The sequence below is a fragment of the Vicugna pacos genome, chromosome 14, assembly GCF_048564905.1.
Source record: "Vicugna pacos chromosome 14, VicPac4, whole genome shotgun sequence".
Lineage (NCBI taxonomy): Eukaryota > Metazoa > Chordata > Mammalia > Artiodactyla > Camelidae > Vicugna > Vicugna pacos.
Window position 1 is genome coordinate 13,454,753 of NC_133000.1, and position 23,689 is coordinate 13,478,441.

The following is a 23,689-nucleotide window of genomic DNA, read 5'->3' on the forward strand; positions in this document are numbered from 1 at the left end:
GGAGAGCCATCGAAGTAAGTCCTCAGACCATGAAGCTTCTAGAATAAAGTATGTGACCTTTCGGTTATTGTATTTGGCTCTAGGTGGAAGTGATGAGTGTTTCTGGAAAAATACACGAGCTCCATCTCCAGGCTGCATCTTCCCCCTGAGACCCACAACTGGACATTCGGCTGTCTCCTTGCTGCCTCCGCAAGGGTGCCTCTTGGTCATGTTCAGTTTAAAGCACCATGATATTCTCTTCCAAACCTGCAGTCACCTCCAACCTTCCCGGTTTCTGTCAATAGCATCATCGTCCACCCAGAGAGAAAACCTCAACCAATCACCAAGTGCCGCTGACTCCTCATCTCCAAAACAGAGCGGGAACCCCTCCCCTTCCTTCCCTCCATGCTGACTGCCATCCTCCCAGTCCAAACAGGGACTCCTTTCTTCCACATGGTCTCCTCACATCCACTCCCACCCCGACTCAATCCACCACCCTTGCTACCAAGCCATTTCTTACCACGGAAACCATGTTGCTAACCTGCTTCAGCTTCATCGCTGGTTTCCCACCGCCTAAGAATGTCCACAGTTCCTCACGCTGCCTGCAGTCACCCTGTGTTCCTCACCCGGTATTCCTGGCTTTCAACACGGGCCACTGGACTCCACTCACACCCACTCCTGGCTTCAAACCTGCTTCATATATTCAGGGCCTGGAACGTTCTCACCACCTGGGTAGCTCCTCTTTCTCCTTAAGTTGTTGTTTAAATACCGCCTTCCTAGAAGCCTCCCTTTAACTCTTGTGACAAGGGGAGGCCCTCTTGTTCCCTGTTCCCAACGCAGCCTACGTGCGGCACTGGGGCTTCACCACACTTGCTACACTCATAGTATTTCCACCTACTGGTCTAGTGCTTATACTCCGTGAGTGGGAGCTGAACAGGGCACGCGCTACACTGACTCCCTTCACCGACGTGTGGCAGCCCTCATCACATGGGGATCCAATGACCTGACTGACTTGATGGAAATCTGCGTCTTTTGGATGTGAAAGTCTCCACTGTAAACAAAAATTAAGCTTTCAATTTAATGATTTAAACTTGCACATCTTCACTGTGAGTATTCTTATTTTAGTTATTTTGCTATAGCTGCACTGTTACTTTCAATAATTATCCTAACAGTCATTGAACAAGCCTGTATTTAATTTTCCAGGTAAGTAGTATGCTCTGGCAGGTCCACATTCAAACCCTACTATTTCCAACAGATTCATATTAACCAAAAAAACTCTTAGAAGAAAAAAAAAAGATTTATTGATACTATAAATTTCCAATGGTCAAAATCTGATTTTTCCCCTTTTGTTCAAGTCAGTGTACGACTTTTTGATAGAAATATATTCTAATTTCTGCAGAAATATCAAGGAACTATGATACTTGGCATTTAGCTCCGGAAATAAAACCAGCAGAGGGAGCATAAGAACATAAAATCAGTTTCTTAAATCCCCATGGATTAGTAAATGCCATGTTTTGGCCTCTGAGTATGGCAATGAGGCTGATTCCATCACTAACTCACATTTTTACATGCCCTTCTGTCCTGCAACCGAGAGGGATGGGTGAATGGCTATGACTCTGTACACATACAGAAGACTTGTCTGCTTCTGACTTTGGATCTGGACTGGTAAGACCCCCAAGATCACTCTTAATGGATCTGGACTCATCTTAAGGTCTTTGTGGGGTAAGGGACTGAGGAGATTAAACAAACCCTCCATTCACAGCCCCTCTCTCCAGAACTGTGTCTGGCTAAGTTCGGGACCTCCCAGGGCTCAGAACGGACTTGCTACATAGGAAGAGCTTGACGATGTTTGAATCATTGTGGAACCTCATAGACGCCCTCACTTTAGCTTTAAATGAATGCGCTGTGCTGTGGCCAGACTGGTGATGGGCAGAGATTACTGTCTAGGAATAGCAACAAGTTAAATATGTGCCTGCTACATTTATTTGCCTTCATGTTAGATAAGGACCTTCCTGGGACATGTCCTATCTTCCTCAAGGATATTTCATGGCAAAATCATGTGAAAATGCTTTCACTCTTTCAGAAAGATAAGATACGATGTCAAGGTAATATTTTATATTGGACTAACCCGGAAGACATGAAATCCCTGGGCCACAGCTGGCTCACCTCACAGCAGGAAGCAGCAGCTACTTACTCCCTTTATGACCCAGAGCGTTCCGATCAGTGCTCTCGTTAATGCCTGATTTCTAAAGAGCCAGAAGGTCGGCGCTGAAAGCCGCCTCTGCCTGAACCAAATCTGGGAGCCATCCAGCGTATCACCAGGCCCGCTGAGCTCACTGCCTAACAGTTTACCGTGGGTCCATCCCCTCCCCACTTTCCCATCACCTCGGCCACGCTGCGAGGACAGTTTCCTGCTAGCTTTCCGATCACCCTCTCTACTGCCACAGCAATCTTCTAAAATCCGATCAGGTTAACATCTTTGCTTAAAACGCCTTCACGTTTCTCACTAACGTCAGGATAATGCTCTCGGTGATCTGAACTGATTCTCACTTCCTTTCCGGCTGCCCCCACCTCATGCTCGGTGTTCCAGCCAAGAAGAGATACTAGGTGTCCCAAGAGAGCCATGCTTTTGCAAGTCTTCAGGCCTCAGACTCTGCTGGTTTTCTCTGCCTGCACTGCTCTCCTCGCTCTTTTTTTTTTTTTTTTTTTTTTTTTAATGAACTCAACACTTACTCCTCTCCAAAGAGCTCAGGTCCAGCCACATCTCCCCTGGGACCCTCCCTGACCCTCCTGACTGACGCCCACTCCTGTCCAAGCGAGGTGCCCATCTTGCGTTCTTGGAAGTGCTGGGTGCTGCTTCCCCGCCCTTCCCACCACGCACTGTAATTACCGTCTAGCTTCTGTCTCGCTGGCTGGGCTGTGAGGGCTCTGAGGTGAGAAATGACGACTACGCCCTTTCTTGCTGTGATTGGGAGTAGCGGCCAAGGTCAACCGTGGCGAGCACGGGAGGTGAGAAGACGAGGGTCCAGGGCAGAAGCCACAAAGACGACCACACCACAAAGGAGAGAAGGGAATAGTCGGAGACTTCAAACTGGGAGAGAATGTGTTACAGAAGCCAAACGAGAGCTGTTACAGCAGGAAGGAATGGCCACAATGTGAAATGCTACCGAAAGGTTAAGTAGGACATAGTTTAAAACATGGCCACTGGATTGAGCAACCAGCAGGCCATGGGCCACCTCAGGGGGAGCAGCGGAAGAGGAGTGAGAGACATGAGCCAAATCGCAGGTGGCTGGAAAGCCAACGGGAGGGGGAGAGTGTGAGGCAGCTGGGAGAAGGATGTTCTTTTAAGAAGTGCTTGCTGTTTGCTACAACATGGCGATACTGTGCTAGTGAAATGAGCCAGTCACAAAGCAGCAAATACTGCATGAGTCCACTCAGATGAGGTACCCAGAGTCACTAATTCACAGAGACAGAAAGCAGCAGGGTGTTTGCCAGAGGCTGCAGGGAGAGGAAGTAGGGAGTTAGTGCTTAATGAACACCAAGTTTCAGTCTATAATCATCTCCATTTTTCTTTGAGAGGAGCCTGGGGAGAGTGGTGAAGGTCTGGAAGAGCTGCTGAGGGGGGTGGGAGGAGGAGTGGACTGTGTACTGAGGACGTCAGACGGATTAGCTGAGTGCTCGGGAGTCTGGGTTGGAATGATGCATCTGCAATGGTAATAATGGTCTGAAGCTCAGGGCGTGACTTGCGGCAGACCCAGGAGAGGGCGTGGATAGTCTGAATCACAGATAAGTTTCATCAAGAAGCAAGAAGCGCCCTGAACTAACAGTGCTGGGGAATGTGGGGCTGACGTGATGGGAAAGGAGGGGGAGGTGGGGAGGAGACACCAGGGAAGGAGGGGTCAAGGACTGGACTTGTCGACAAGGGCAAGAGTGAGTGGAGGCGGAGTGAGGGTTTAAGGAAGCCAAAGATTAGGAGACTGAAGTCAGCAGGACCCACAGTCCTGACGTAGGACAGTTTCAGGTCCCTAGCAGGCCAGGCGTGGCCAGGATGTAGGTGGCTAAAAGGAGAAATCCAATCAGGAAAGACCAGGGTCCTATCCACAGCAGATACTTCTCTGTGTTCTTCCTCCCAAAGATACAGATAATTAAGAGGGTCTTTTATGAATCTTTTCCACTGGATTCAATTTTCTCTTTAACACATTCCTTTTTTCCCCTTGAGGAAATCTCTTATGATCTAGGTACTATCCCATTTTACATCCTCATTCTCCTACTTTTGTTCTTATATGACGTCTAAACTCGATATTAACTTTGTTCTATACTAAAAAAAAATGGGTTGCTAATCTACAGAAGACACAAAATCTCCTTAAGAACCACAAAATTTTCCAGGGTCAACATCACCTGTTAAAAATACTGGTAAACAATCGGTCATCGTCATCTATTCAAGTCTCTCAAAGGCTAAGTGTGGATACGTTCTATCACCTTGCTTAAACGACCTTGAGCAGACCAGTAACATAAAAGGGGCCTTGAAAAGAGCCCCAGAGGAAGGAAAGTTAAAGAGGAGCTTATACCTTTTCATGTAGCCTAGATACCCATGACGAATCTATTTTTCATTTCATTTGTCTTGGAAGTGAGAGTCTGTCTCGCACACCATCTTCCAAGGAATGCAAGGACAGACTGAAGCAGCTGTCCTTTTGGCCTTCCAGGGTTCTGCAGCTGCCACATAGCCTCAGACAATGTCTCACTAACGGTTGCCAACACCGGCCTTCTCCAGCGCAATGTGACAAAGAACCAAATCACCGCCATTTTCAAAACAGATGGTTTGCTCTTTCGTTTGGGCGCATGTAGGACATTTTTGATGTTCTATCTTACTGAACCGTTCTGAAATCAGTTACGGGTGTCACGTGCATCTCTGCACAAGCCCAGACTGTACCACGTCACCTTCACAGCATATCACGTGCACATCAGAACATGCAGCAGGCGATGTCTCACTGTGACAGCAGCGCGTGGAGAGTCTGCTTTCAGTCCCACCTGTATGTCCTCTGAACGTTGTGACCAGGCTGCAGTTTTCTTGCTCCAGTTTGAGGATGGTTACTTGGCCTGAGTGGTCACCAATAAACACATGCCGGGTTTCAACATCAAATCTGTCATGTAAGCGCTAAGGATTGTTTCTCAAAAGCGAGTGGATGGATTTACCAATACCTGCCTCCCACCCCCGCCCAAAAGCATAAATGTAACAAGAAATGTGCAAATCCCATACGAGGAGAACTTGGCTATAATGCTGAAAGACACAAGTGACATGACAAAACGAAAGACATACAGTATTACTGGACAGTAAGACTCAGTATGATAAAGATGTCAATTCTCACAAAATGAATTTATAAACCTAATATAATCCCTATAAAAATGTCAACATATGGATTTTTCCTAGAGATATGTTAATTCTAAAGTTTATATAGAAAAATAAATAAGCAAGAAGAGCCAGGAATACTCTGAAAGTAAGTGCAGTGTGGTATTGTGATGGGGGAGATTAGCCCTACTAGGTATTAAAACATGTTACAAAATTTCTTTAATTAAAAGTGTGGTGCATAGATAGACAAACAGACCAATGGAACAAAATAGAAAGTCTAGAAATAGACCCCAAGCACATAGACGTCTAACATGCAAGCATATTCACGTCTGAAAGGTGGCTCTTCAAACGAAGAGGGAAAAGATGGATAAAAAAAAAAGTTGGTACAAACTGAATAATCATTTGGAAAAACAAAACAGGATCTATATTACACTTTATATACCAGGATGAATTCCAAATGGGATTCTAAATGTAAAAAAATGAAAACTGTTAAGTTCTAGATGGGAGAGATCCTTTATAAGCTTGGAGTGGGAATTAAGCTATGACTCAAAAACACAAACAACAAACAAATGCCATAAGCAAAGCAAAAGACAAATTGAAAAAAAAAATTGCAGCTGATGTCACAAAAAGCCTAAACCCCTCAAATAGAAAGAGCAATCAAGAAGACTACAAACCTACTGAAAAAATGGGCAAGATACATGTATGGATAGTTCAAGACATGAAAACGGTGCCTTACAAAAAAATAAAATGAAATGAAATAGTAACCTAGCAGGCCTGACCGCTATCCTTTGAAAGGCTGCTGTTACAAGACTGGCATGGCATCTGGGAACTTGGGTTTCGGGATGGTTCCCACCACTAAAAGACAAAAGTGGCTCACTGTGCCCTAACCGTACAAACAATATGGTTTATGCCAAACATCTGTTTTCCTTCTAGGGGGTCTGGAATTTTGGCCCACGCCAGGAAGAGGCTGCCCATGTGACCAGGCTCCAGTAAAAACCCAAGGCACTGGGTCTCCAGGGAGCTCCCCTGGTTGGTAATGCCTTGGACTCCTACTTGTAGAGTTCTGTCCCAGAGGCACAATGGCAAAAATACGAAATGACACATGCCTGAGGCTACTCACTGCACATTATTTTAATAGCTAAGGTTTGAAAACTACCCAAAAGTCCATCAAAAGAGGACTCATTAACTATGATACATCTGTGCAATAGAATACTATGCAGCTGGGAACTCTGACATAGAGAAACTTCCAGGATAGATTATTAAGTGGGAAGAAAAGCCAAGGTACCTAAGAGTTTATATGCTACGCTGCCTCTGTGTACGTAAGGAGGGTAATCTGAATAGAAGTGCATGCACACGTATATTTACAAAAGGAAGCACTGGAAGGATTAGTCAAGATCTAACAAAAGTGGCCACCTGTAAGAAGGCACAAACAAGCCAAGGGGACAGCAATGGCAGCGAGACTTCTCTCTTGTTATGTAGTTTCTATTATGGAATCTTGTAATTATTTTACACGTTCAAAATATTCATAAAATTTTTTTTACAGTCCCCCAAACTGACAACAAATTGAAACAAACAAACCTAACTATCAAATTGGTGATATGAGTTAACAGAATTATTTCAAGTGACTTTAAAACATAGCATTTTGACTGTACATTCTTGGCAGAATCTATTCGAAGGACCAAGAACACTGCAAAGAAATCTAAAATCTTATTCGATAGTCTTGTTATTATAGTATTGGTACTATTATTTTGAAACAATAAAAAAGGATGAAGCAAATAGTAATGCTGATGTTTTAGGAACCAAGTTTTTCAGCCCGAAAGAATCAAGTACAAAAATGAAGTAAAAACTCTACTAATGTTAAATTCGAATCAGACATATTACATGAACTGAAGATTGATTTTCTTTTTAAAAATATACACTTATATATTTCCTAGCTATCTCTGAATACTATTCCTCATAAAAGAACTGGCTGATTCCAGGACCGGGACAGGAAAAGTACACGATGAGCCTCAGACATGTTGAGCCAAAAAGCAAAGATGCTATCGACGGCTAATGGGGTTGTATCAAAAAGACACAGGAGCCAATATGATGTGGCTCTTACTGGCTGAAGATGGGACAATATGAATATTAAAAAGGGGGAGGGGCAATTTATTGAAATATACTGAATATATTATTAAAAAGCCAAACCCTAAGAGTTTATAATAAAGCTCAAAAAGAAAAAAAAAAGGTCCCTTTGGGGGTGGTGGGTGGGGAAGGGATACATTAGGAGTTTGGGATTAATAAATACACATTACTATATATAAAAGAGATAAACAACAAGGACCTACTATGTAACACAGGGAACTATATTCAATTTCTTGTAATGAGTTGTAATGGAAAAGAATCTGGAAAAGAAATACGTATGTATATACAACTGAATCGCTTTGCTGTACACCTGAAATTAATATTATAGATCAACTACACTTCAATAAAAAATATGAATTAAAAAAAATCCCTATTGGAGGTAACCAGGGCACTAAATCTCTGCTCTAAAAATGGGCAATTAAAGAGAAATAATTAAGAATTTATGTTGTTTTTCCTGTACTAATTGTATTTCAGGATAACCAAATAGCCCTACTTAATGAGGGAAAGATCTACATCATAGAAGAATTCCAATCAATAAACGTGGAAAAAAATGAGAGGATTACAAAGTCACCATTTTGCAACCCTAATGAAAGGGTTGGTTCAGGCGAAGACCAGCAGTGGACAAAACCACTAAATGAAAGGCTGATGGAGAGGAGTGCACTGCAGAGACCTGGCTGTCGCCCCCCGAATCACTGATCAATCTGGGCCACACCGGAAGGGTGACAACCCAACACTGTGTGCTTCCTGCTGAGAAGCTGCGTGAACCACACAGCACAACTACCAAGGGTTCTAACCAAAAGTTGCATCTGAACGCAGTCAAGATGACAGAGGCAACTTGCAGTTTACAGAAAAATCTGGGAGAAAGGGAGGATGAGGAACAAGTTAAATTCCATGGTGAGGAAGGAGAGATCACTTTAGAGTGTGGGACTGCCTCCCACAAGTTACAGAGGCACATTTTTTAAAAAGTGAAAGGGGGATTGAGAAATTTAGATGAAATAATCATATCCTATATGTGCAGCTTGTCTGGACCTAAATTCACACAAACCCACTGCCAAATGCCATTTTTGAAACAATGGGTGAAATTTGAAAATGGATCAATTATTTAATATTATCAAGGAATGATTATAAATTTTTAGGACTAATAACAGTACTGTGATTATTGGGAAAAGGTCCATATTTTTCAGAGGTGCACAATGAAATATGTAAGGATAAGAAGACAGAAGGTCTGGAATTTGCTTTAAAATCTTCCAGCAGAAAGAGACAAAGCAACAAGGGACAGAAGAATCAATGGTGCAACTGAGGGATTAGTGCATGAGTGTCTGTTACACTTTTTCTCCAATTTGCTACACATTTCGAAAAATTTCATAACAAAACATTTTTTCTTTAAGTGAAGGAGAAGAGGGTGTAACAAATCCTTCCAGTCTCAAGAACAGGGAGAAAGGTTATCCTTTCCACACAAGTTATCAGATATATGTAAAACAATGTTAAGATTTACACAGAATAAAATCACCTTAAAGTTATCTTGATTAATTATAAGAACACAGATGAAAAAACAGATGCAATCTGATACCCAACAGTCTTCACAACTGCAGGTAAATAATAGTATGAGCAGAGGGGGTCAGGTGAAAGATGTTAACACCCAAGTTCTAATCCTGGTTCTGCCACATAATAGTCATGTGACCTCAAGAAAGTCTGTTAATCTTTTTGAGCCTCTCTGGGCCTTGGTTTCTACACTGTGAAAATTGAGAATCACATCTTTTTGTTTTTACTTTGCCTTATTGTTCCGATAGTACACAGAATAACATTACGTAGAAGTACCACCTAGACTCTTAGGGACAGCAAATGTAAAATACTTCCTCCTCTTTCCCCTCCTTTGCTTCCTGATTATTATTGTTGTTGTTATTAATATTGTAGTTCACTTAATATTTGATGCTTCAGATCTTTAGCCAAAGCAAGAAAGATTTTGAGGTGATTCAAAATCACCTGATAATTCAATTTGCAAACTAGTCAGTCTCTTTGTCCTCCTTTATTTCTCTACTTGAATTTTGGTTACTTTTCATTGCATATTTACTTCTCTACTAAGAGGCCTGAAAGAAGAGAAAAACAGGCTGAACTGAATCTGAGTTTTTCTTGTTGGCTTGTTTGAACGACTGTTTGAGGTGGCGATGGGAGACAATTAGGTGCCATCTGTAGAAGTCTATGCCACCAATGTCCACTATGAAGAGAAACAGGGGTAATAATATTCTGAACATCTTATGTTATTTCAAGAGATATCCTTCCTTTACTTATCACTAAAATAACCCCAAAACAAAACAAAACAAAACCTGCCAAAACCCAAAACCTGTAAGTACGGAAGGTGGCAGAAAGAAAAGGAGGGGTGGGATGGTGGTTGGTGGAAGGTTCCCATGAGAAAAATGTGTTTAAAAACTGGATTTTATGCTTTGCCATACATCTGAATCTAACATTGTAAATCGACTACACTTCAATAAAAAATAAGGATTAAAAAAGAAAACCCTGGATTTTAATGTGAACCTCGATGCTGTATGAGTTTCTGGTTAACAATCTGTGCACCAGGCAGCTCCCAGAAAACACCCTGTAGCCTTCGGAAAGTCACGTGGTTCTTGGCTGAGCCCCTCCGGCAAAAGCGGCTGTGCTGTGCGTCAGTGTGCAGCCCTGGAAAAACCCTAGGTACATACATGCTCCCAGGAGCAAGGGCGGGCGGGCACTGTGCTCCAAAGCTGGAGCTAGAGGAGCAGACCTGGTGGAGGGGGAGGGAGTCTCCTGGAAGGTCCTCTGCGTCTGGAGTAGTGCAGCTCCCATCCACCTGAATAGCAAGGGTGGGCTGGATGGTCATTCACATTGAGGCTTTCACATTCACACAAAAGCTTCTGATCGCCAATCACATGATTTTTTTCTGCTTAGTGAACTACATGGTGTGGCCAAAGAAAACAGCTGAAAAATGAAGATGACTTTTGGAGATGCTGGAAGAGAGGAGCGAAACACTGTAAGAGTCAGGACAAGTTTAACTCTGTGTATTTGTGGGGTTTTTGTTTTCTTTTTTTTTCTTTCATTTTCAGACAGTTTAAAAAGTAAACATCTTAAGGCACAATCTGTATTTTTTCCATATTCCCTGGTTTGGTTAGGTGATATAGAAGATTTATCACTAGGATTGGCTAGTGATCTAGAAGTCAGCAGGTTAATAACAAATTATATTGATGCCATTAGTTCTGTTCTCAAAGGGGTAGTACAGTATAACGAGAAAAACCAACAGTCCAAGGTAGAAGATCTGGGTGCCGGTGGTGGTTTTCCTGCATACCAGCTGCAGACAAGGCACGTGACCCTCTCTAGGCTTCAGCCGGCTCGTCTATAAAGTGAGAAATCGGACTGGATGGTCTCTAAGGGAGATCCAATTCTAACACTACAAGGAATCATTAATCTATTGGCAGGAGAGTCCATGTATTTCAACTCAAGCATTATGCTTGTCTGAACTGGCTTTTAGAAAGTAAACTTTGGAGTTTCTTTTGTTAACCACCCTCTCAAAGGTACGAGTGGTACCTCCCTCTCAGAGGTAAGCGGAGTCTGCTTTCCATTCCTTACTGCCCTTGCTTCTGGTCTTCTTGGCCACTTTTACAACCTGCCACGATGGCCATTCCCAGGTTCTTCATCTTGCTTTTCCATTAGGAAAATAAGAGTGACATTAGCTTATAGATACACACACACAGAAATACAGCTACTTTCACACATCTGCAGGGAAGCAGCAAGGGACTTTGTCAGATGGCTGCGAATCACTGAATAGGCATTTTATAAATATGAGATGAAAATCTGAAAGCAAGTTGAATTTCACCTTGCTTTTGCAGACTAGCAATGTTTCCAACTATTTCCTCACTTGTCAGAAGGTGGAGAGATTCTATACTTTTTAAACAAAGAAACTTGGGGCTCTTTACTCCTTCCAATGGTAGCAGCGCCCATACGGGCTTCACACTTGTCAGGCCTGCGCTTGCTGGAGCCCAGAGGGCCAGATGTGAGGATTACCGAGCATTAGCAGGTATTCACACTGAGCACATGGGCCCTGGAGGCTTGGGAGATGAGAATTAATATCATTCTATACATCCTGGAAAAGTCTTGTACCTGGAACAAAGACTGCACCATCACCGTGTAGATACCAGCTAAACTACTCTGGTGCTGGCAGGGTACCCTCGCAATAAATATTCTTAAAGTGAACAGGAGTCCTGTGGTTCTTCCACCAGGCACCAGTGGGAGTGTTCACAACCTTAATATCTGGGTGTAAATTACTTCTGTACAAAAATAAAAAATTGTATTTCAGTGACGGTTTTATCTCCATGTTCCGTAATTCTTTCTGACAGCTGAGGCTCACAAATCTGGGCTGTGTCCTGTCCAGAAGTCAGATTTTGTGTCATAGTAGACCCACAACCTGCTCAGCTGCTCAGCAGGGACTGTTATTAGCTTATTTTACTCCACCTACGTCAGGACCCTTGATGATTTGTGTGTTGGACAGTCTGCAAGCATCTTAATCAGCTGGGCAACTTCAGCAAGTAAAACAAGAAACTTCCAAGTTGCACATACCCAAAATGTTCACAAAAGAAGGAAGTCAACAACTAAGTTCCCACCAAAGGATTTTGTCCAGCAAAGGATACTGCAGGCCCGAGGCCACGGCACTGGTGCGATAACCTCCCAGGCGCTGCCCACTCTCGGAGCAGTGCCAGGCAAACTGCTTGTCCTGCCCCGTGCTCAGCACCCACTCCAGCTCCAGGACAAACAGGATCATCGTCACTCTGCTCTGATGTGCTAAAAACCAAGAGACAAGAAGACAACCCGTAAAACATCCTGAAGGAGGCTGGTAAAGCGTAGTCCACAGAGATGCATCACTCTCTCCTCCCCACCCTAGAGTATGCTGAAGAGTAGATAACCATTATCAACACGGGCTAGAACAGTGGTTCTCATCAGGGTAGGGGCATGACACTGTAGAGCGCCATGCCGAGTTTTTATATGCAATTCTTCCCAATACCAAAGGGCCTAGGCCACCTCTCTCAGACATGTTAGAGCTACTGGAATAGAAAATGCTAGATCAGTGTGACCACAAAACACATTTGAAGTGATGTTCTTCTAATGAAGTCACCGAGGTCAGTTTATTTAAGCTTAAAAAAAAAAGCAAAGAGCATTACTGTTCTCCTTCTGATGAAAGCTAGCTTATAAACCCACAACAAAGTTCTAGATGAACTTTCTGTGAGAAAGCAAATGCTTGGAAAGGAGGACAGACTTATTCCCAAGTGCCATAAAAAAAAGAATGAAATACCCCTGACATCAAAGTATATGCATCATGTGATCACGAGAGCGAATTTCCCAGGGTTGCTCACCATCACAGAATTACTGCATCATACAATTTCAGAGTTAGAAGAAACTATTCATGTCATGTTGACTCCACCTCCCTATTTTATATATGGGCAAACTGAGGCACAATGACGTTGAGTAGTTTGGCCAAGGTCTCATGGTTTCTCCACTACCAAATAAAATCAATAAAATATTTGCTTTCTTATTACGCAGTTCCAGAGAGGTATAGGGGGTCCATGGTCACTGAACAGAGCAGACTGGAATAAACAAAGATTGATACCCTGGAAATTGGACCCCACCGGGCTCCGTGCCCAGGAGCTGGCAGCCTGGTGGGTGAGAGCAGACTCATCCTGACTGTGATGAGATGACAGAGAAGACAGCAGTTTCCCATTTTGATCATGAAATAGGATTACAGACAGTATGGATGGATCAGTGCAGCTCTATCAGCAAGAACAGCATCACTGCCTACTTCTGTGTCTAATTAGGGCCAGGTACTTAAAAGATATTCCCACTTTGTCATTGTAATGTCTCTGCAAAGCTGGGTGGCTTCCTCATTTTACAGGCACAACCTGGCCTTGGCAAAATGGCCCTCACAGACTGCCTACTGAACAGTACAGTCAGAACCGCAGTGGGTACCTCCAGGACAGTCATTCCACCAAATGCCTGATGCTTTAAAATCTGATGTTTGAAGCCTGGTGAATCTACGGGGCTTCTGAAGGGGCACCGGAGCAGTAATAATATGACTTCTCTACACAGTACCTGCTTTTCGGAGACTTGGCCACCATCAAGATCAAAATGCTGTCTTTAACTAAAAGATGCGACTTCCTGGAAAAACTCCTGAAGATCTTGTCACGTCTGTGTCATCAAATGCTCAATTTAAGCTCCGCCAATGACGGGATAAAAATGAACTCTCCCCTGGTTCACCCTCAAGTGCGCCAAGTCTGTCTCAAGCAGAAAGCGGCCCCCGGCGCTTTGCCTCCTTTTCGTATGAAGAGGCCTTTGATCTTTGACCTGTTACTTTCTAAGTCCAAGGGGATGACAGTAGCCCAGAAAGATATGGGAGTTTGGCCCTCTGAGCTGTGGTCATGTGCCAGAGGAGGAGACAGAGGCTCAAAAATGTTACGTGACTCGCTCAAAGCTACACAATCAACGACGCAGCGAGAATTTTAAAAACTTCGTCTCTCTGCCAGAGTTGGTTCTCTTCCTCTGTCAGGCTGCCTGTGACTACTGAAGAAAACAAACAAAAACCAAACCTTAAAACTTAAGGCACATACTTTTTCTAAGGTGACAGAATTCTTTTATTCAAAAACAAACCCTTTGAAGATACATACATATCACTCAGTTTTAGGAACCTGGGCTTGAAGCCTGGCTCTACTTCTTAAATAGGAGTCATGATCTTGATCTTAGGGAGAAAGTATCTAGTTTCTCACAATTAAGTACAGCTGAGCCTCCAACAATGCAGGTTTGAACTGCGTGGGTCCGCTTATGTGCAGATTTTTTTCACTAGTAAATACTACAGTACTGCATGATCCAAGGTTGGTTGAATCTGAGGATGTGATAAAATGCAGATACGGCGGGCTGACAGTAAATTACACACGGATTTTCCACTGCGCAGAGGGCTGGTGCCCTTAACTCTTGCGTTGTTCAGGGGTCAAATGTCTGATGTTAGCTCTAGGTTTTTTATAGACATTTCGCTATCAAGTTGAAGAAGTTCCCATCTATTCGTAATTTCCTGAGAGTTTTTATTATGGATGGGTGTCAGATTTTATTAAATGCTTTTTCTGTATCAATCAATATGATCACATGATTTTTCTTCAAGCTTTTTAATGTGATGGATTACACTGATTTTCAAATGCTGAACCAGCTTTGCATTTCTGGAATAAATCCCACTTGGTCACAGTGTATAATTCTTTCTATACATTGTTGGATTTGCTAGCATTTTTTGAGGATTTTTACAGCTAAGTTCATGAGAGATACTGCACTGTAGTTCCTTTCTTGTAATATCTTTGTCTGGTTTTGGTATCACTGATTAATTTTTCAATGTTAATTGTGATAAAATTCACTTAATATAATTTTACCATTTAAACCATTTTGGAGTGTATATAATTCAGTGATTTTTTTAGTATACTCACAATGTTGTACAATTATCATGGAAAGTTTTCTATTTCCAGAACATTTCCATTACCCCAAAAAGAAACCCATACCCAAATTCCCCCTTCCCCAATCCTGGGTAGTGACTAATTTGCTTTGTCTCTAAGGATTCTCCTGTTCTTGATATTTCATATAAGTGTAATCATACAATGTATGGTGTTTTGTGACTAGTTTCCATCACTTAGCACGTTTTCAAGCTTCATCCACATTACAGCAGGAATTAGTACTTCATTCCCTTTTTATGGCCAAATAATAATGCATCATGTTGATATACCACATTTTGTTTACCCATTCATCCATCCATGGACATTTAGTTTGTTTCCACTTTTTAGCTACAGTGAATAATGCTATACATATGGGTACACAGATATCTGTTTTGAGTTCCTGCTTTCATTTCTTTTGAGTATAAACCTGGAATAAACCTCACTTGGTCGTGAGGTAATTATCCTTTGATATATTGCTAAATTTGACCTGCTGAAATTTTGTTTAGATTTTTTTGGCATCTATTTTCATGGGTGCTGCTGATCTATATATAATATACATGTCTTGTTCACTATTATATCCAGTTATTGGAACACAGCAGGTACTCAATAAATACTTGATAAATGATATATGAAAAAAATTAAAGAATAAATCCATAAGGAAATAAATTTTGGATCAAAATCTAGAAATAAAGAACTTCATGCTTAGAATTTTCTAAAATCAGGATGGGATGCTATGTCCCTGAAGGTATCAGAGAAGATGCTGCATGATCATGCAGAATGAATGAGGTCATGAGATTTGGATGAAATGACCTCTAAGTGCTAAGAGGTCTACTTCTCATGTTCTGAACCCTGACACTGACATTTGCCTGGATGAAAAAAATCTTTGCTGAACGTTGCTCCTGGTCTATATTATGGAAATGGTCTATGGTGCACTGCCAATGTCAAAGACACAATAAAACCCTAGTTCCTTTCCTTAGACAATATGAACACTCTCAGCTTTTTAAAACATTTAACCAAAAATTAAATGAGCTCCATGGAAAGCCACTCCTGGCCCCACTCTCCAAGTCTGGGGCAGGGTTTCCAGGCAGTGTGGTGGAGCAGGAAGACAAAGGACCAAGGCTGTGGGCCCTGGAGTCCCACTGACCTGCTCTGGCTCCGCACTTCACCAGCTACAGGGCCACAGGCCTGTCAGCCAACCTCTCAGGGCCTCTCCTTCTTAAGTCAGAAACTGGGATAATATTCACGACGAAGGACTGCTGTTTTGTCTTCCTGACTATTGTAAAGTCAAGCCCTCTCTTGGCGATGGAAGCCATCAGGAAACACTTCAACGTCTAGGAAGATGAAAACACTGCTCTCATTCCTACCTTGATAGTTTTTCACAGGAGTCATCTTGTTATAATCTTCTGATAAAATAAACTCCTGCAAAAGAGAAGAAACATACTAAGCAAAAAGAAATTCTTTAAGTGAATAAGTGTTTTGGTAAAACCAGACTGTATAGCACAAACACAATCACAGGATTACATCTAACATTAATATTTTGCCAATCAACTTTTTGAGAGTAACAATCACATTACAACCTAATGCAATTATCATTTTTATCTTATAACTCTGAAGTTGATTTTTTTTTTTTTTGAGTATACATGAGAAGGAAACTGGATCAAGTTCAGAGTCCTGATTCTGGTCAAATTACTTTTCTCTCAGTGGTGCCACAGCTGAAAATTTGCAAGGCTCTGGCCAGTTAGCAAATGGGTGGCAATTTTCTACTAGAGAAATAAATTACATATTTTAAAGATTCTGTTTCTAATAGCAGTAACTTACTTCCCTGTACAACAAGCTTCTCAAGGCTGCGCCTTGCTCGTCCCTGGCACGACACGTGGCACAGTGCTTTGGTGCAGCAGGTAGTCAATAAACACTGACAAAATGGCTATCTCCCAACCCGACGGGATTAGTTTGTATGCCAAATTTACTGCAAAATGTCAGTTTCCATATAACACATTGTATGTACTCTTGTGAGGACGCAGAAAAGGTAAGTCTGTGTATCTGTGCACAGGCTTCACCTGAGCACCTACAAATACAATGACCTATTATATGCAGAAATCAATCAAGTGTTTATAAGCCGGGTCGGGCTTTGAGTCCCTCAGCTTCTTTCACATGCAAATACCCCTATATCCGTAAAACAGTAGGTTGTCAGGTATGAGGAAAGCTGCAAAGGGTAATAAACTGATGCCTTTGTCTGAACTTAAAAACAGAACAATGAATCTTTTCAAAGCATTCAGAGGCTTCCAGGATTTCTTCTTGACTTCGTAAAGAAAGTGGGTGGGAGGATAGACGCACAGACTCATGACGTGTTATCTCGGCATTTACTGAATTCATATAGCTTGTGTGACTTTTCAGAAGTAAATGATTATACTCTTTGTGACAGGTGCCACATAGTTAAATAAAGTACAAGGTGACAAGAGCCTGAACACGGTAACAGAGGTCCTCTAGGTACCGTTTTCCCACCCCACCCCTTCTTAAGAGGCTTATCTACAAACGGATTTTCTTCACCAGGATTTTCTCAGTAATAACATTATTCAACTTGTCACTTTTAAAATTCGTATCATTATTCCTTCATGGAGTGGCACTATATTCATTCCTGGAGAGTTAGACTTACAACTGAGGAGAGCAGACTAATTTTAGAGTAGTTTTCCCATAAGGAGCACATAGTGTGGGTAAGAAAGCCACGCACAGGTCTGAGCAACGGTTCACTGCACCCTTCATCCCAGACAAGTAGCTCAATCCTGGGCTCCACACTTTAGAGCACCCCAAATTTCCTAACGTACATGCAAAATAAATTTACTAAGGACAAGTACTATTTGGGCAAGTGTTTACTGGGTTCACATAGTTCATGTATTTTGACTATGCTGAAATGGTTCTTTAGCTTGGGCAAAAGGTATTTTAATTCCTTGTGGAAACAGGCAGGCTATGAAATAAAACAACTGGATGTATACCTGTGCTTAAGGTTAACGTATATATACATAAAATTACCAGTTCACTGCATTGGTAAACTTAACTTTTTGTTCATTTGTTTTTCCTATGAAATTAAAAACATAATTATGGAGAAATTTTAGGAAATTTGTCAGCACATTTTCATTTTTTTGATGAAAGAAATAATATGCTATTCGAAGAAATGTAAGACTGATGAATATTAAAAAGTCCCTATGATACCATTTCCCAGAGATAAGCATGGAAAGTGTTGGAATAATATACACAATTTTAAAAATATGAATATATTTAACAATACTTTTTTCTGGTAACAAATCATGCATATCATTGCATATAAGTACATACTTAACTTCATTCTTTTTAATGACTACATGGGATGTACTGTAATGTTCTTATATTGAATATTTACATTGCTTCTAGTTTTCCTTATTAAAAAATATCACATGGTCAATCAATTTACGACAAAGGAACCAAGAATATACAATGGGGAAAGGACAGTCTCTTCAATAAACGGTGTTGGGAAAACTAGACAGCCACATGCAAAACAGTGAAACTGGACCAATATCTTACCCCATACACAAAAATTAACTTAAAATGGATTACAGACTTGAACATAAGACTGAACCATAAAACTCCCAGAAGAAAACATAGGCAGTAAGCTCCTCGACATTGGTCTTGGTGATGAGTTTTTGGATTTGATACCAAAAAGCAAAGGCAACACAAGCAAAAATAAACAAGTGGGACTACATCGAACTAAAAGCCTGCACAGTGAAGGAAACCATCAACAAAATGAAAAAATGACCTGCTGAATGGGAGAAAATATTTACAAACCATATATCTGATAAGAGGTTATATCTAAAATATATAAAGAACTCATACAACTCTATAACAAAAAACAATCTAATTAAGAAATGGGCAGAGGCTCTGAATAGCAATTTTCCCAAAGAAGACATACAGATGGCCAACAGGTACATGAAAAGATGCTCAATATCATTAATTATCAGGGAAATACAAATTAAAACCATAATGAGATATCACCTACACCTGTCAGAATGGCTATTATCAAAGAGATAAGAGATAACAAGTGTTGACAAGCATCTGGAGAAAAGGGAACCCTTGTGCAATGTTGGTGGGAGTGTAAATTGGTGCAGCCACTATGGAAAATGGCATGGAGGCTTGTTAAAAAATTTTAGATAGAACTACCATATGATCCAGCAATTCCTCTGGATATTTATCCAAAGAAAGCAAAAACATTAACTTGAAAAGATACATATGTCCTCCCATATTCACTGTAGCATTATTTACAAATAGCCAAGACAGGGAAGCAACCTAAGTGTCCACGGATGGATGGATGGATGGATAGAGAAAATGTGGGATATTACTACAATGGAGTATCATTCAGCCATTAAAAACAAAAATCTTGCCATCTGTGGCAACATGGATGGACAATGAGGGCATCATTATGCTAAGTGAACTACATGAGACAGAGGCAGATAAATACCATATGATCTCACCTACATGTGGAATCTAAAACAAAACAAAACAAACTACTCCCTCCCCACAAAAAACTGATACAGAGAGTAGACTGGTGGTTGCCTGGGGTGGGATGAGGGGTGGGGATGATCAAAACAGGTGAAGGTGATCAAAATGTACAAACTTCCAATTATAAAATAAGTCCTGGAGATACCATATACAATATGGTAACTATAGTTAAAAATACTGCATTGTAAAATTTTTTTTAATTACTGCATTGTATATTTGAAAGTTGCTAAGAGAGTAGATCTTAAAAGTTCTCATCACAAGAAAAAAATAATTTGTAACTGTGTGGTGATGGGTGTTAAATAGGCTTGTGGTGATCATTTTTGCATTAGGTACTGCTCGTCTTTTCAATTTTTTGCCAAAATTAATGTACAAAAAGTTACAACTCACTATGGTTTAGTATGTATTACCCTAACTGCTCATGAGTCAGAGCACTTTTTATACATTTATTTGCCACATTCATTTCTTGCTCCATGAATCGTCTTCAAATTCTGCTGCAGGCTGGTTTCCTAAAAAGTAGAGTCTGAGGTGAAACTAAAGCCATTGTTTGGAGGTGCAATATCAGAGGATATGAGTGAAGAAAGGGCAAAGAAGTGGAAAAGATGAGCGGTGTGTCACCAAGCTGGCCCATGTTTCATGAAGAAACCCAGCTAGCTCCCTGGCAAACAGTAAGTCTCTCGACAGAAGAACAAACACGAGGCTTTGAAAGCAGAGGATGAAGAGAGAATTTATCTACCAGCTCTCTCCCTCCTCCCTTGCTTTGAATTCTGATCATAACTCCATGGAACTTATCTTCCCCCTCCTTCTGAAAGGATGTACTGTCTACCTTGTTAGCAGCCACCGAAGAAGTCAGATTTTAGGCCTTGCTGGGGCTGTACTTCACACAATTCAGAAAGCCACTGAGGAACCAGAGTGCCAACTTCCTTGGGTTTGGGTTTAAAGATAGCAAAGTACAGTAGTTAAGAGTTCAAAGCTCAGGCACTGGAGCCAAACTGTCTGGTTTAAATCCCAGCTACAGTACGTACTAGTTACAAGATCTTGGACAAGTTATTCAGGATTTCTGTGCTGCATTTCCTCCTCTGTACTAGCCTCCTAAGACTGCAGAGAGGATTAGTTAATATTCATGAAGCATTTAAAGCAGTGCCTGGCACACAGTAAGTGCTCTTTGAGAGTTAAGTTAAATAAACAAATGCTATCTTTGTAAAATGAAGTAAGCATCTTAACCTAAAAAAAAACAAACAAACTCTTCTGGACTATAATGAACAACTCTGACTGAAGAATTAGAGAGAATTCGGCTATAAAATTGTGAATGCTTGGTCCTTTTTAAAAAAGAGCAGGTTTTTAACAACTTTGAGTATTGTGTCCCTATTTTTCCCACATGGCCCATGGTTTTTATTGTGTGATTCTGCACAGTGCATGAAAACAGACAAACACATGCTGCGTTATAGCAGAATTAGGTGGTTATAAATATAACATGGTTGTATCTATTTTTTTATGTTTAATATCATCGGCTTTTAATTTTTATAGTTTTTCTTAATGTCATGTGCCAGGACATACTCCTCCTATTTTTATCAGTAGTTTCTAAAACCTAGCTTTTGATTTTATTTGCTGTCCTTTGTTTTCTCTATTGCTAATGTCAAGATTTATTTTCATAATTCTCTCTTCAGACTTCCTTTTGGTTTATCATTTCTTCACATAAATTAAGTTCAATGCTTAGGTCATATGTATACATTTTTATATTAAAGTAATAATATTTTAAGGTAAAATTCTTTAAATACAGCCTTGACTGTACTCCACAGGTTTTGATACAAAGTGGCTCTCTTTTAAAACAATTTCTATATTATATGTTGATTTCTTCTTTAAGTTAGGAATTATTTAGGAAAAAAGTCTAAACAGAATTTATAAGCAGTTACATTTGTGGCTATATTTTTGTTAACTTTTAGTTTTACTAGCTTTATAATCAGAATATAGCTAGATTCTCAGTGTTTTTCTAATCTACTTGTAATATGCTTATCAAAGATTGAGGGTATTATCCTTTCTCTGTCATATTTTAAACAACTATTTTCTTCATTGTCAAAATACTGGGGGATAGTATAGCTCAGTGATACAGTGCATGCTTAGCGTGCACGAAGTCCTGGGTTCAATCCCCAGTACCTCTGTTAAATAAATAAATAAATAAATAAATAAATAAATAAATAAATAAATAAAGAGAGAGAGAGAGATAAAACCTAATTACCCACCTCCCCAAAATTAAAAGAAAAGATATTAATGATTTTGTAAACTATTTATTGTTTTCATTTAAGTTGTATTAAAGTAGCTTTTTTATACTGAGAGATTTCAAATTTTATGTAATCAAATATGATATTTTCCTTTGTGATTTCTATTGTTTTAAGCTTACATGTTCTTCCTGACAGAGACTGTTTATAAATGTGCACTCTGTTTACTCCTAGTTTCTTGTTTTTCTTTTAAAGCTTCACTTTGTACATTTAAAGCTGCTTAAAGCTCCCAGAATTTATTTTGGTATCGGACACGAAGTGAAGATTAAAATCGATCTTTTTCTTAAGAGCAGATCAGCTGCTTCAGCACTCTTTACTTAAAAACTTCTCCCACCCACGACTGACTTCTAACATTTTCTTTACCATATTTTATGTTCTTACATGTAATTGGATCTGTCTGGGAGTTATCTAACTCTGGTCTATTGATTTGCTATTCTATTCTTGTATCAAAATGAAAATGATTTAACTACTTCAGATACAAAATATATGTAATTTCTCTTCTTAAAAAAATGTAGCTGGATGGTCATTATAATAATCTTTTTTTTGTGAAAAAAAGAAAAAAAAATGACATTAAGAATTTTGATTGGAATTGCACTACATCCCTAAATTCAAGAACTGACATTTAAAAGTCTTCTTTTATGTATATTCACAACATTTTACAATTTTCTTCAACAAAGTTTCACATACTTCCTTTTGAGATCATATTTCGACTTCTGCTGTTAACTTCTGTGAATGGGATTGTTTTTTCATTCCTTCATAAACTCTGAGTGAAAAAGACAGATTTATGGTTGCTACTTTTGGACTAAAATTGAAAAATGGTGATAACACAGTTCCTGGGAGACACACTATGGACCAAATTAAAGTCTTGATTTGTGGCAGTTATAGTGAGATGATCAATATTGGCCAGGGTACCTGTTACATGGGACATTTAACACAATCGTAACTACAACGGCAGAATGAAGCGCCATTCTATTCCTAAGATTTAGAAGGAAAGGAAGAAGGCATGTTTCAGATCAAAAGAAGGAAAGAGATGAAAAGAGAAAAACAAACTGGCAAGGCTGCTTCCGTTCCAGTGTTAAGGGCTTTACTGCTGGCCAGCGCTATGGACTGGGGGTGGAGTAAAGAATAAAAATGGAGGCAGGCTATTCAGCTTCTTCGTACATTTGTCAATGTTTTCTTCTACTCCTCCTCGTCTCATGGAATTCTCTCTGAATTCCTCCGAAAACCAGGCCCCGCAGAATGAGTCAATCAGATGGTCATATTTCTTTATTTCAGCAACATCATACTGAGAAGGAAAGTTGCCGACATGCCCTGTCATTAAAGAATGTCAACAAGGCCCGTGCCTGCGTCCGCACGTGCCATTCTCAACCCTCTCGTAGCATCTTTCACAAAAACATTATTTCCTACTGGTGTATACATTTCCATCTGTCAAGTAGATACCAGGGCTCTTGTTGGGTAACAGAGGTCACCATACCTGAGTCAAGTTGTCCCTCAGCCTTTGCCAGTCTGAGTAAGACGCTTGCGGGCATTACTTCCTGTTTTCACTCAAATGAAGGGAACGTTCGTTTGTTTCTGGTGATCCTTAGATTCCTACACGTCACAAGTTCCAGAGATGTCCTGGATTCTTCCAGGCAATACAGGAAGTAATGGAACAGTAGACTAAGCTCCACAGGGCCACGCTGCAGCTATCTGGTTCCATCCAGGGACCAGGCAGGCATAACAGAAGGACAGTAAGGCCCGGCGGCTGGAAGAAATGGAAGTATCTGCTCCCCTGCAAGGAGACCCAGACTGTGTGAGGATGTCAAGGCAGCAGCCCTAACTGGGGCCAAGTACACTTCCTGACCAAGTTTCCTCCTTTCTTCCTCCCTTTCCCTCTCCCTCCCTTCTCTCTTCTCTTTTTTCAAAATAATGTTCAACCGTCACAAAACAGAAGAACTTTTGAACAATCAATAATA

The 23,689-nt window shown here is 40.6% G+C and overlaps 1 protein-coding gene across 7 annotated transcripts in view; it reads right to left on the reverse strand.

Annotated features, from left to right (window-relative positions):
* Window positions 1–23,689, reverse strand: part of WDFY2 (WD repeat and FYVE domain containing 2) — a 235,604-nt gene that overhangs the window by 30,447 nt on the left and 181,468 nt on the right. For all 7 annotated transcript variants that reach the window (XR_012079966.1, XM_072976193.1, XM_072976194.1 and 4 more), the window contains 3 exons: window positions 16,299–16,353; window positions 12,106–12,256; window positions 5,008–5,120 (listed from right to left, as the gene is read on the reverse strand). Coding sequence is in view for 6 of the 7 variants with exons in the window: in XM_072976193.1 (XP_072832294.1) it covers window positions 5,008–5,120; window positions 12,106–12,256; window positions 16,299–16,353 (319 nt within the window). In the remaining variant the exon portion in view is untranslated. The remainder of the gene's footprint in view (window positions 1–5,007; window positions 5,121–12,105; window positions 12,257–16,298; window positions 16,354–23,689) is intronic.